The 14,995-nt window shown below is 36.7% G+C and overlaps 1 protein-coding gene across 3 annotated transcripts in view; it reads right to left on the reverse strand.

The window, feature by feature from the left end:
* Positions 1 to 493: 493 nt before the first annotated feature.
* The window catches only part of ACACA (acetyl-CoA carboxylase alpha), a 377,264-nt gene continuing 362,762 nt past the window's right edge, over positions 494 to 14,995 (reverse strand). For 2 of the 3 annotated variants that reach the window (XM_072137152.1, XM_072137154.1), the window contains exons 54-55: positions 8,059 to 8,195; positions 494 to 6,946 (exon numbers count right to left, since the gene is read on the reverse strand). In XM_072137152.1, coding sequence (XP_071993253.1) covers positions 6,820 to 6,946; positions 8,059 to 8,195 — 264 coding nt within the window. In that variant the 3' untranslated portion in view covers positions 494 to 6,819. The remainder of the gene's footprint in view (positions 6,947 to 8,058; positions 8,196 to 14,995) is intronic. The other variant, XM_072137153.1, reaches the window with a different exon arrangement.

Consider the following 14,995-nt stretch of genomic DNA (forward strand, 5'->3'; position numbering starts at 1 on the left):
CCCTTGCACCTACAAACAAAATTCTGGTGTCATATTAGAAAGGAGAGTCTCCTTGGAGATATCCATTCTTAAAGTTACAATCAGCAATAGAAAGCTGTACATAAAAATCAACTATTTTAGTACAAATTTAAGAATGGATATTCTGGTTCTTTGAAGCATCCATACACAATCCATATATCATATTAAATGGGAGATTCTCCTGTTTAATTTGACACCAGATTTGTGTTTCTATCTGCAATCTGTCACAGTAAAAGCTGCCGTATATTTATGTGGAGCAGTCCTGAAGGGGTTAAAGTGTTAATAAAGCATATAACAAAAGTTTACTTTTACCATCTGAAAAACGGTTTTATCTAATTTTATTCACTCTTTATAATGTTGAGGCTCAGTTTTCCTAAATAATGTATGGACAGGATTATATGATATCAAAATAGAAATTGCAATTTTAAAAATAAAAATATTTTACGTTTTTTCATAATGAATATTGCAAACACAGTAGGGAAACTTTGTTTATTGTTTGAGGTACTTGAAACAAGTACAGAATGGAATTATAGTTTTCCAGGTTCAACATGTAATCACATACATTTGTCTTAATTTATTCATATTCAATGTTTCACAGTTTCCAGCTGTATAAAAATATTATTCAGCTTCAACTGTGCTTATATTGTTAACCATATTGAATTCACATGCTAAGCAAAGTAAAAATAAATCTGGTTCCTAGACTGCAGATTTTCTGAGGTCAAACAACACTATTGAACTAACAAACTAGCTTTTACTCGCTTGTCTGTTATTTGAACACACATGATTCTTGCCACTTTGCTCACAATCAAATACAAAACTGCATTTCCAATGTCTAATGCCTTTCTGTTAGCAAACACATACTGTATAATTAAAAGGGTCTTCTGTGGGGAGATAATACATTAGAAAAAAACTGGATGCGTGAACGTTCTTGACATTAGAAATGCTTGTGAAGAAATAGCAATTCTTTATTTAACTCTACAAATTTAAACCGTAAATGGTTTAGAAATGTTAGCCAAATCCGTATTTCTTTAGTCACACACTTCAATTATTACAAAGTGCCTTATTTGGGTGGCTCTCAGGAATCCATATGCTACATTGTAGTACATACTTATTTGAAGGACAGAAAAAAAGCTAAATAAAAACTGAATGATCGGCACAGTGTCCAAATAAATTCAATCATATAAATCCCTAAGAATAGATCATGATACTAGAAAAAAAAAAAAAACACACAATTGTCTACATTTACATCTGTTACAGAGGTTAGTTGCTTGTTCATGGAATTTGTAAGTTATAAAAAACAAACTTTTCTTCTTCAAATCATCCTTTGAGTTCTACAATATGACTCTTAAGGAATTGTTTTGTTCAAGTTAATACAGTTTGCAATCTATCCAAAAACTGTACAGTTGTGGGTTCACGTTTTTCATCGAAACAAAAAACGCGTGCGGCGTATCCATCAATGTCTACGGACATAACGGATACACAAACAGTGTACGTTTTGTCCTGTACGTCTCTTTTTTTTTTTTCTTCTTTTGGTTGAGAAAAATGTGGGCTTCTGCGTTTTTTCATGTCCTCTTTGAAAACGTATGCAAAACATATACTTTGTTGCATGCAGTGTTACAGTGTATATATCAATCCGTCACATTCATTTTTATGCCCAAATATGGATCTTTGGAGAAAGAAACCCACGTATGCATTAAGTGTACAAACCAATGCAAACATATGCAATGGATATGAGCTGTAAGTAAAAAATAAAAGTGATGTATGACCCAAAATGCATTTGTTTTGTCAATTTTTAGGCGTATATGTTGCAGCATACATCTAAAGTATGCAAGAAACAAGATGTTAACCTAGCCTGAGAACTTTATCTGCACATACTAAATTAAAAAATATATACCATATTATTGATCATGATCCATTTAAATGTATCTACAGCTGCTGATATTACACACAGTACTTGTATAGACTTTCCTCTATCAGTACAGATGGCCTATGTTAAAGTACAGTAAATTATTAACTCAACAAGAAAACAAAATTACACAAAATTAACAGAACCAATATTTATTACCATCTTATAGACACTAAAATGTTCAGTGTCATATTAACACAATTATTGTCACATTAGGATATTTCAAACAGCCTGTACTATCAGATCAATACAAAAGTCCTAAGCAGCAAGCCATTACTTTATTATACTACTCATTCAGGGACCTGTTTAAACATGCTTAGTTTGTAATGATGTTTTCTAAGTTTAATCTATAGCATTACTCTGCCAGAAATTATAGGGATGGTCATTAGCAGGCAACTTTATGTAAGCCAAATAACTGTTATTATGAGCAGCACCATGTTTAGTGGTCATACCCTTCTCTTGAGGGTCAAATAATCAATACCCCACTGCAAGTTAAGAATGTGCTTTGGTTCTGGTGTACTTGAGGATCAGCACATTGTATCCAATTAGTGATGGACAAAACAGCTGATGGCCTCAAAGTCAAGATGTAGACCAACGATCCTCTGCTGCTCATGGGTCAGTAACAGTTATTTCCAGCATCTGTCTGCTCCATGGTACAATTTAGCTGGCACAAGGTATTAAAGTTAAATGATATCAAGTTGCAACTTGATCAAAATGACCTACACTGGATAACGGACATTGAATGACATGTCGCCAAACTGAAAGTGTATCAGGCCACATCATAACCTAGAGTGAAACATGAGATATATAATCAGGCAGGCCTTCAAACTTCAGATCTGACCAGCATGTCTGGGACAAAAACTTTCATTTATATAATTCAATCACTAAAAGAATACCACTTGTGAGTAAAAAGTTACATGTAAAGGTGTAAACAAAAACTAGAGTCACAAACATTTTAAAAACTAAACAACACCAGGAATGTATATTCTGCAACCAGGATACTTTGGGGGAGATGTATCATATGTTGGCACTAGGTGCACCAGTTTATGAGGTAATCTCCACCCCCCTCTACGCCAGATTTATAAGGATGCTGTAATGCTGTAGCCTTCCGATGGCAGCACTGGCAAGGCAGTATTACACCAGCTGCAGCATATGGGGGTAGATATCTCAGGGATCGATGCCATTTTTTTAAGGTGTACAAGCCCAAGTAAATCAAACCCTTTGTCGTGCTGAATTTACTGAAATGCAAATGCTCCAGTTACGGCTAATCCCATTGGTGGTTATGGTGTTATGACAGAGATTAGGGAGGTGTAGGCTTGTAGTGTAGTTTAATTGTAAACTAAAATGAATGTAACATTTCAAAACCTCAAATAAGAACTATAACACTGCTAAAAATGCCCTGCTACACTATATGCCAACAGAAAGATAAAGAAAGGAAATATGCATCAAGAGTGGGGGTTATAATTGGTTTGATTTCAATATTTTTCTGTTTTCAAAGTATACTGGAGATTTACTAACAGTGTCTTTTTAACACTGCCTAAGCAAAGAACTAATTGGCATAGAAAGAGCTAAAATATACAACATTGTAAGGGTACATAATAAATTTGTCTCCGTCATGTAGCAGAAACAAAAAATCTGTACTAGAAAAGTGTCACTAACTGCTGATCATATATTAGTTTTTTCCACATGTGGAACTAGAACATTTTGATATTAGTGTAAAGGGTGCTAACTCTTTGTGCCAGTTTTGTTTAGTAAACTCTTTGGCAGTAGAAATTGACACCTGGTGGCAAAAAAGTGCCAGAGCACTATGAATCTCCCCCTAGTTTATAAAAAGCAATAGTAGAAGCAATACTTCAGCTACAACATACCAAGGTACAAATGTAGGGCAAAGAAATACAATAAATTAACCTCTTAAACACTGAAAAATTAAAATCAACGAATGCAATAGGATAAAAACTCATAAATACAGAAAATATGATCAGCAAATAAATTCTATCATCGGCACTTTTATTAATTATGCATGGTGCTGTATATTATTGTAGTACTTTGCTGGCTTCTGCTACAAGCTCCTCAGCAACTAAGATTCAAACGTAAAACAACATGGTCTTCATTCAATACATCATTAACACTATTTCTGCTTTGCTAAGTCTATGCTGCTGATTCATCAGGCAAGTGATAACTTTAATGTATTTATTTCATGTCATTCTGTTCATACTTTGTTCCATCTCTACCGTTTCTACTAGCCTTCCAGGCTGCCAATTTATGGCATAGAATTGTCATGCTCCACTTTACAAACATCTTATAACCTATCCATGATATATATTTTTAGAAATACAAACGTGCTGGGTGTAAGGATGCTTTCCTCTCCACACTATTAAATACAGTATTATTTCATTGTTGCTGGGGATACCAATACTTCAGAATGGCAGCAAGTCATAGAAACCACTGACAAGAGATGCAGTCACCTGAGCAAATGAAAATAAATTGTGTTTAATACTCCATGGAGAGATGGATTTGATACATTTTAAACATTTGAAGTGTCCTTTAATTTAGTGCTGACATGGCGTAGACAGGCACTGACACATTTCTCACTATGCATTTGTATAATTTGATGTGTAGGAGTGTTATTGTACAAAGGTCAATGAATATTACACAATTGTTATTTCTTGTAATAAGATACTGGGACATGAGATTCTAGGGAGGAGGAATTATATATTCTACTAGAGCTAGGATGAATTGCAAATATGTTTGATGCCCCAGACTGACACTACAGGCTTCCATTCAGTTTTTCATCTTTTTGCTCATTGGTAATATAATTAACAAGTTGGCCATGAGTTCCTTGAAATTACCGTATTTTTCGGACTATAAGGAGCACAAAAAATCCTTTCTAAGAAATCAAAGGTGAGCCTTATAGTCCAGTGCGCCTTATATATGAACCGTACTTACAGACAACAGCTGCCTTGAACTGTGCACAGGTCTGGCACCTGCTGGTCATTCATCCTTATAATCAGGTGCGGCTTAAAATACTGTGCGCCTTATATATGAACCTAGATGTTTTAGCAGGCATTTTTTGATGGTGTGTTTTATTATTCGGTCCACCTTATAGTCTGAAAAATACAGTAGTTGATTCTAAAGGCTGATCTTAGAATCTATAGCAGGTACAACCAGGTATCTAGGGGCATTGTAAGGATTCTTTCAATTTACATTATGGTAGTATTTTGTAAAGATGATCTCTCTTTAAAATAACACAAGAGCCATGGTTCTGCCTTTAAATAAGTTACTATTTGCTTGAGAACATTTGGTTTTAAAGGGGTATTTCTATTTCAGCAAATCATTAAATGTTATTCTTTTAATAATGAAAATATACAATTTTCCAATATACTTTCTGTATCTTTTCCACATGCTTTTCTAGATCTCTGTTTGCTGGCATTCTATAGGAAGCTTTATTGACTATTTACAGTGGACAGATATCTGACCATGGTCACACAGGTGCACGGCTCGTTATAACCCACAGCTCTGATTACAAACACCTGTGTGACCATGGTCAGATTTATGTCCTCTGGAACTAAACATAGAAGCTTTCTACAGAATGACAGCAAGCAGAGATCCAGAAAACTGAGGAACTGATACAGAAAGTATATTGGAAAATTATATAATTTCTATCATGCAAACAATAACAATGTGCCGAAATGGGAATACCCCTTTAAATATGACCTTGGAGGCGAATGGTGCCATCACATTGTGATACAGAAGTCATCTGTTTTACATGGAGGAACATGAGCTCTCTCCATACATCCTTAGGGCTCATTCACACTGGCGTTCATGGGGACGTACATGCGGCCGCAAATTTGCTCTATCTTTCTGCGAGTGTGCGACTGTGTGCCACTGTTTCCTATGGAGGGAGGAGGGGTCACCTCCTCCTCATCTCCAGCGCATGCTGGGCAATACCGTGTGTGAATGAACCCCTAATTAAGCTGGTCATACTATTATGGTGCTTATCGGTAAAGTGTGAATGTTGCATTAAATTTGTCATACTACATCGTCACTAGACTGAAAAGAAAAGCATACCACAGTCAAGCAATGTTTATAACTGTTATATAGTGGAGCAACATACAACATACATGACAATGCTTTAGATTAAAAAAGAGCGCAGTAAAACCAAACATTGTAGGATTATTTCTGGTAATTTCCTAGTGGCCAGTGTATACACTACTGCAACTTCACTAACAGAACCTACACTATTTACAGCACATAAATATTTAACATAAACCATATAAAAGTCAGATCTGTCAGTTAATGGTAGTCATAAGACAGGATACATGGTCAACACTATTATTATTCAAAAAATATGTCTTGTCCTAATATAAAACATAATATGCACACTCCAAGACACTACACTACTTTACTGCAAATGCTATAGTGGATAAAAATAACTTGAAATGATGAGAAACTGACATGAAAGCCTTTGTAGAAACAATAAATCTTGTTTGTCCTTGTCTTACATTCATATTTACAGTACAAGCCATGTAGACCAATACATCCTGATATGAAGTATCTCCACAGTCAAATACTGCTATGTGCTAATCTCCCTTCACTGCTGGTTTGGAACAATAAGTTGCACCCAATGTCTCCAAGCAATGAGGCAGTAGTACTGCATGCTAGAATGGTTACACCTCTAGCTAAGCTTTTTGAAAAATTGAAATCCGGACTCAAAATATTGGATCTCTGTATTTTGGAAGCTTAACTATATCTACCTGAGGTGTGGTGTTGTTTTATACAACTTTGCATCACAAAACCAAATTATACTTAAGACTCTACATGAAAAGGAAATGGTATTTTATATGTTTCTCATACTGTAATTCATCATTTAGATTGGACTTCATATGGCAGAAGCCCTATGTAGATGTCGGAGAGTCCATTGTTGAAAGAATGCGCACAATTTCAGCTCTCTGTGTTGGTGAAATGTGTTGTGTCATATGAACAATAGAATCCATGGCAACTTCTGGGTTTTCTTGCACCAAGCTGCAAAGACAGCAACAGATTAAAAATGAGCAAAAGAAATAAAAAATTTAAAAAAAAGTATTCTCTTAAAGGATAATCACAGAAGAGACTTATCAAGGAAATGTTTTGCAAATGAGTATATAATGATGGCTTCACTATGGTCATAATAATTTCTAGGGAATTTTACCATTACCTCAAAGATATTTTATTAAAGTGAAGCTGTCACCATAAAAATAGTGTTATCTGGAGCAAGAGGAGCTGAGCAGATTGATGTAGAGTTTTGTGTGAAAGATATTGTAGCACTTGTCTTTTATTCATTCATATCTACGCTCTTTCTGTAGATGAGTCAGGGGTGGGCCTGTCAGTGACAGATAGTAGACGGAAACATGGTGTGGAATCAGATCAAAGCTGCGGGGTTAGGGAGAAGAAGCCGAAGGTGAGTATACATATTTTTTTTTCAAGAGGGCCCTGCTGTGGACATTACTTTAATAATGGGGGGATTTATGTAAATGGGCTGTCTGGGGTGGACATTTTATTAAAAGGGAGCATCTGGAGTGAACATTTCATTAAAAGGGAGCATCTGGAATGGACATTACAATATAAAAGGACCATCTGGGGTGGACATTTCATTAAAGGGGAGGCATCTCGGGTGGACATTTCATTAAAGAGAGGCATCTGGGGTGGACTTTTCATTAAAGGGGACATCTGGAGTGGACAATTTGATAAAGGGGGGCATCTTCTGGAAACTGGGGGTTGGTGGAGAATATGGACTGTGGGGGAGCTATCTATATACTTAGTGGGCACATGCCTGGGGCTATCTATATACTGAGTGGGAACATGCAGTAGAGTAGGGTCGTGTCTAGCTTGTCATGGCCTAAAAATGTTTTGATTAAAAAAAAAATTGTGTATACAATGTTATGTATCAATGTGTGTATGGACGCCAGTGGGGGCGGAGGGCACAAAAATGTTCCTAACAGGGGTGCAACAATACTGAAATTGAATACTGCACACTACATACTGGTCCTACATTTCCACACAAAGCTGTTCCTTATAAACAAATCATTGCACAATTACAAACAATACCTATATAATCACATAATAATAAGTTATAATAAATGGAACGATCACTTTACCTGCGAATCTGTTTGAGGATATAATCTCTAGAAATGTATTTGATATTTTCATCAACCACAGAACGAGCTCCCTCCTCTTCAATCAATTGTTTCTCCAACCATTCCACTACATCCTTATTATTATCCCATAGGTAAGCCTGTAAATACAAATGTATTTCTTTTACAGTTCTTCTTTACCATATTACAAGTCTAATGCAAAGTTTGGTTAATGAGATTATGGGGTAAAAATAGATTTAGTCTTTTCTTCAGATGGTCATTAACTTCTGCTTTGTACACTGATAAGCCCCATTAACCCTTTCCTTGCAATTTTCCATTTTTGCTTTTCCGTTTTTTACACCCCTCTTTTCTCAAGCCAGTTTTTTTATTTTTTTTTCAGTTTAGAGAGACATAGGAGGGACAAATAGTATTTACTAGTGCCAATGTTTTATATTTTGTTTATTATAGAGGGAAGCTGGAAAAAAAAATCCAAAAGTGGTAGAATTGCTATGTGCAGTTTTCCTGTGGAGTGTGCAGAGGTCAACAGATTCATGAATTGTGGAACAAAATCTCTTTAAGAATCTGGTGCACACTGCCATGACAGAGTGCACCAACTTTTTTTTTGGTGCACCTTTAACATAGGCATATGACACAATTTTGTTGGACACTGCATGAAAAATGTGGTACACGCCCCGACAGGAAAGGCCATTTCTGTGAAAGTATAGTGCAGCTGCGCCGCAAATGTGTCTCAGACACTTCTTAAATACATGTGCAAGCAGTTTTCACTGAAAAGAATGTGCGGAAAACTGGAGCAGGGGCTTTATTAAATCTGAGCCCGTTACTCCATCTGGGCTACGTTTTTATATCTTTTCTTGGACACTTCAAATAACACCACATCTATATTCATTGGGTTGGTACGATCCCAGAGATACCAAATTTATATGGGTTTTATTATTAAATAAATTACAAAAAAAATAATTAATAATATTCTGACACCAATCACCTTTTCATTATATAATGTATGGAACTGTGTAAGGTATCATTTTTTTACGGGACAAGTTGGCACTTTGACTTCCTAGATTCCCTGCCTGGTTACCAGGTAGGAAATCAAAGTTCATTATACGCATTCTGCAGCAGGCACTAATTTCGGCCAAAAGTGGTGACAGCTTCCCTTTTAAGTTTCAATTAGCCCTATATGTCACGAAAAAAACACAGCAAAAATATTTAAGGTAGCATGAAAAAAAAAAGTGAAGGCCTTTAAAAAATTCACTAAAAAGGCCCCGTCGGGATGCATACATTTGCTTGTTAGGTAAGATATCGCTATATAATGATATCACTTTTGGTCTGTGTACCGTGCAAGATTACTATACTCTAATGAAGCAATCAGCACTTAAAGAGAACCTGCAATTGAAATTAGCTCCCCCCCAAATAAATTAATTAAATTACTGTATATACTCGAGTTAAAATAAGTTTTTCAGCACAAAAAATGTGCTGAAAAACCCTAACTCAGCTTATACTCGAGTCAAGGAAAAAAACAAAAAGTGTATTCACCTTCCAACGGCCCACAGCATGTCCTCTTCTATCCATCGCGGCCAGGCATCGGGCTCCATGTTGGCGCGTGGTCCATCGCAGGCATCATGGCGTTAGCCACACACTGACATTCCTTTATTTTTTTTTTTATCAATTCTGTTTTTATTAAAATTATTAACACAACTTTAACACAACAAGGCATCCATTGTAAGCCACACGCTGACATTCTAATGTGCGGCTGAAGTCATGGTGCCTGTGTCGGACCGCGTGCCAACACGGAGCCGCGATGGATAGGTGGCTATATACTGGGGGGGCTGGCAGGCAGCCTATATACTGGGGGAGTTGGCAGGGTATATACTTCAGGGGCTGTGACCAATGCATTTCCCACCCTCGGCTTATACTCGAGTCAATAGCTAGAGAAGAAACAAAAAAAAGGCACGGGCGCTCCCGAGTGCAAAGTAAATGTGGTTACAGACGTGATCGTATAGTGTGCATGAAATCTGCTCACCTTGTGTGGTTGTGCGGTCAGGCACAACCGTGTTAGAATCGCATATGGAATGTTGCCTTGTCCTTGCCGGTGAATTTATTTCCCGTTGTAGAGAATGTAGAAGGATGGACCTAGATGGAGGAGTGGAATTTCCCCAGTGGATGCCCAGGAAGAAACAAAAGGACTTACGATGGCGCAAACGAAAGGTCGAAGGCTATATAGCTCAAAAATGATCGCTTTTAATATTCTAACAAAAGGTAAAAAGATTTTAAAAAAAGGTAAAATAGAACAACGCGTTTTGTGCCCATTACTAGGCACTTCGTCAGGTTCATACACAGAATTAGAAATGGCAAAAAAATTTTCCTTCAATAACATGATTGATAAGAACAGCTAAAGAATTCAGCATTCAATTAGTTATTAAATCGCGGTAGACCTCATAAATATAATATAAATATATATACATACATATATATAACATATTTAAATATTTAAAATACACCTCATAAGATCAGTTCGGAGATTATTTAATAGTTGTAGTAGCACAGACATATTAAGGATATGTATAGTGGACTAATAAATGTTTAAATGGGCCTTTGCTATGATGTATTCACATTGGAGATGCCCGTAAACGGGAATGGAGATGGAACGCATCGTTGCTGAAACGCATTAGAAAATGGGAGTGTATGAGTCCCACGTGACATGAAGAAACTACAGTGGCTGAGATGGTACAAACTGTAGTACTTGGTGAAGTGTCATGGATTGACTACTCGCTGGACCGCGATCGAAACTAAGGGATTACACCACTGCTTCCAATGCTTCATTGAGACCTTCCTGGTTCAAGGTATGTAATCTATAGATCCAGTAAACCTCTCTCCAACAGAGGGTCAGGTATCTGTTGGTGGTGGTTTCACTAATCCTATCTATTGGACAGAAATTTATAATTTTTCTGGTGTTTAAAAGTAAAATGTTTTGAAAGTCCGTGATTTAGATAACCCTTCTTAATATTTTCCCTATGGCCTGTTATTCGATCATGTAGCTGTTGTGTGGTCCTACCAATGTATTGTAGCCTTATGGGCAAGTATATAATATAGCTAGAGTGATATGTCATCACATCTTTGATTGGGAACACTTTCTGTGTAACATTGGATTTAAAGTGGATGGCATTATGATTAATGTTGGGGCAGCACAGACAGAGTTTGTGTCCACACTTTCTTATTTTGGGGATCGTAGTTGTTGATTGTAGCTTATCCTTTTTATTGTCCCGGTGCTGTTTGATTTGGCTGGGAGCCAACTTATTTTTTAGAGGAGAGGCTCTCTCCTTGCTGTGCGCCCATAAAACAAATAACGACCACATGTAAGGTGGATTTTCTCTTTTTATCTTTTCAAAATGTGTAAATTTTAGGGCTAAATGAACTTATAACCATCAAAATTTGAAGATTCTAAATTTCACTTCCATTTTGATTCAATTACTATGAAGATCTCAAGGGGTTAACAATCTTCCTAAAAGATGTTTGAGGGGTGCAGATTGAAAATAGGTTGATTATATAGGGGGTTTTGATGCTAAATATGTAAAACTTCATTCAAAACTGTATTTATCCCCAAAATAGTAAATTCTGAAAATCCGGAAAAGCGATATTCGATGTGTAAGCCGTGTGACATCAAAGTAAATTATCCAGACATTTCAAAAATTATGAAAATGTAAAGTAGACATATGGGAAATGTTATTCAGCAATCAAAAGTTATAACCATATAAAGTGACTCAAGTCAGAATCCAAAAAATCGGGCTTAAGGGGTTAAAGAGATCGCTAATATCTTACAAAAACATTGGCACTTACTAAAAAAGGAACAACTATTAAAAACTTATTTCAAACAAACCTGAAATCACATACAGGAGAGCCTCTTCTCTAAAAAATAAGTTGGCTCCCAGCCAAATCAAACAGCACCGGGACAATAAAAAGGATAAGCTACAATCAGCAACTACGATCCCCAAAATAAGAAAGTGTGGACACAAACTGTCTGTGCTGCCCCAACAATAATCATAATGCCATCCATTTTAAATCCGATGTTACACAGGAAGTGTTCCCGATCAAAGATGTGATGACATGTCACTCTAGCTATACTTGATCGAACTCCCATGTGGACTACAATACATTGGCAGGACCACACAACAGCTACATGATCAAATCACAGGCCATAGGGAAAATATTAAGAAAGGTTATATAAAGCACAGACTTTCAAAACATTTTACTTTTAAACACCAGAAAAATAATAAACTTATGACAATCTTCCCAATAGATAGGATTAGTGAAACCACCACCAACAGATACCTGACCCTCTGTAGGAGACAGGTTTACTGGATCTATAGATTACATACCTTGAACCAGGAAGGTCTTAATGAAGCATCGAAATCAGTGGTGTAACCCCTTAGTTTCGATTATGGTCCAGCGAGTCACTCAATCCGCGACACTTTGCCAGGTACTACAGTTTCTACCATCTCAGCCACTGTAGTTTCTTCATGTCACGTGGGACTCATAAACTCCCGTTTTCTAATGTGTTCCAGCAACAATGCGTTCCATCTCTGTTCTTGTTTACCTGCCATCTCCAATGTGAATACATCATAGCAAAGGTCCATTTAAACATTTATTAGTCCACTATACATATCCGTAATATGTCTGTGCTACTACAACTATTAAATAATTTCCAAACTGATCTTATTAGGTGTCCCATAAGTATTTTAAATATTTCAATACGATATATGTATGTATATTTTCTTATATATATTTTATATGCTACTATGTATTATTACATGAGGTCTAACGCGATTTAATAACTAAATGCTGAATTCTTTAGCTATTCTTATCAATCAAGTTATTGAAGAAATTTTTTTTGTTTTTTTTCATGATGTCATTTCCAGGTATTGACTAGAAGATAATGCCATTTCTAATTCTGTGTATTAACCTGACAAAGCACCTAGTAACAGGTTGTTCTATTTTACCTTTTTTAAAACCTTTTTACCTTTTGTTATAATATTAAAAGCGATAATTTTTGAGCTATATAGCCTTCGACCTTCGGTTTGCGCCGCGTTAAGTCCTTTTTTTTTCTTCCTGGGCATCCACTGGGGAAATTCCACCCCTCCATCTGGGTCTATCCTTCTACATAATCGAGTCAATAGGTTTTTTCAGTTTTTTGTGTTAAAGTTAGGGGTCTCCGCTTAAGGTTGGCTTATACTCAAGTATATACGCTAAGCAAAAACTACGGTTAAAAGGCATTTCCTTAACCTTGTTAAAAAAAAAATAAGATTCTTAACTTATATGCAAATCACCTTATTGAGTCCAATGATAGTAATGGGGTCCGTTCTATGCAGTTCACTGCAATGCCCTGCCTCCTAGTTCCTGATTGACATGTCTCACCGCTAGAACATGCTGCCTGTGGAACATTGAGATCTCTGTTACATCATTGGCCACTTCATGTCATGTGACCAGGGTGACAATATCTAATGTCCTTTTAAATTTGAAACATCTAACTCATCTATGTATCTGATCACATGCCATCACAGCATGCCTTCATGAAGAATGCAGAGGCATGCTGTGATCATGCCATGATACTGCCATGAGATCAGATCTTAGAGTAGAAGCACCATCCAAGCAGGACACACCTTTTCTGACATCAGGTAATATAAAATAAAGTTGATTTAAAGGGATGTAATGGAAACAATTTTTAGCTAAAAGAAGGGTCTCTATGGGAACCTGCGACTAGCTGTATTTGTGACAATGTCACAAATGTTAAGAAGTCTATTTGTTCTTACATCTGTATGAATAAAGAAAGTAAAATGTGACATTCAATGTTGTAGCTAAATCCAATTCTTTGCTGCATAAAATACATATTACAGTAGTTGTATTTGGTTATGCATTTTGCTTCCCAGTGAAAGTATCAGAATCAGATCATTCTGTTAGCATTCTGAATCATGGGTCTCAACACTCGCTGAAAACTGTCACCAGCTAAGGCTACATTCACACACATGTATGTGGGACGTATATATACGGCCGATATACATCCCCCATACACTTCTATGGGCTCACAGCCCTGTACGGGAGCGGTACGGTGCAGCACACGTGCGCTACCATTCCGTAGCCCGGGAAAAGATAGGACATGTCCTATCTTTTCCCGTGATACGGGGCCGTGCGCTGTATCTTCCTATGGAGAGGGGCGGGGTGAGCAGCGCTCATCCCCTGCTCCTCTCCGCAACGCCGATGTATGTCCGCCGTACTACGGTACGGTGGGCATACATCATGTGAATGTAGCCTGAAAGTTACATTCCTGGTGACAGGTTCACCTTAAACTCAGAATGAGCCAAACACCCATAGACAGAATTGTAATAGGGACAGTAAAACTATGGTTGGTTTATAAGGGAGCCAACTAACCAACTAACAAATCTACTTTCAAATAAATATCAGTCACCTCACCAACTCTACTGATTTTAATCTAGATTATTAATTGAATGAAAATAAATACAGACTATGCTACAATTGTTAACTACATATAATACTAGAAAGGTCAACAAAACTCCCATTGAATGCTCTCAATACAAATGACCAGAGACCAAGAAGGATCATTTTGAATCCCAAATAATATACACTTATGAGTAAAACACTGTATGACACTGTAAAAATGCCTGCAATACCTAGTTAAAACATTAAGATCATTTACATCTAGCAAGGCAAGGCATTTCATCCCTGTTTTCAACTTTCCCTTTTGACGGATGGATGACCACATTATCATTTAAGAGTGTTTAAAACCTAATAGCTATTCTCGCTCCTCATTTTCTTTACAAATCATTTAGAAATCAGTTTGTTTTGCCCACCACCAAGCCAAGTTACGACCATTAGTGCTCATTCATATTTATGCAATTTGGTTTGGGTAATTAAACACAAAGCTAGCGCTTTA

The sequence above is a fragment of the Engystomops pustulosus genome, chromosome 2 (genome assembly GCF_040894005.1).
Source record: "Engystomops pustulosus chromosome 2, aEngPut4.maternal, whole genome shotgun sequence".
NCBI classification, from domain to species: domain Eukaryota; kingdom Metazoa; phylum Chordata; class Amphibia; order Anura; family Leptodactylidae; genus Engystomops; species Engystomops pustulosus.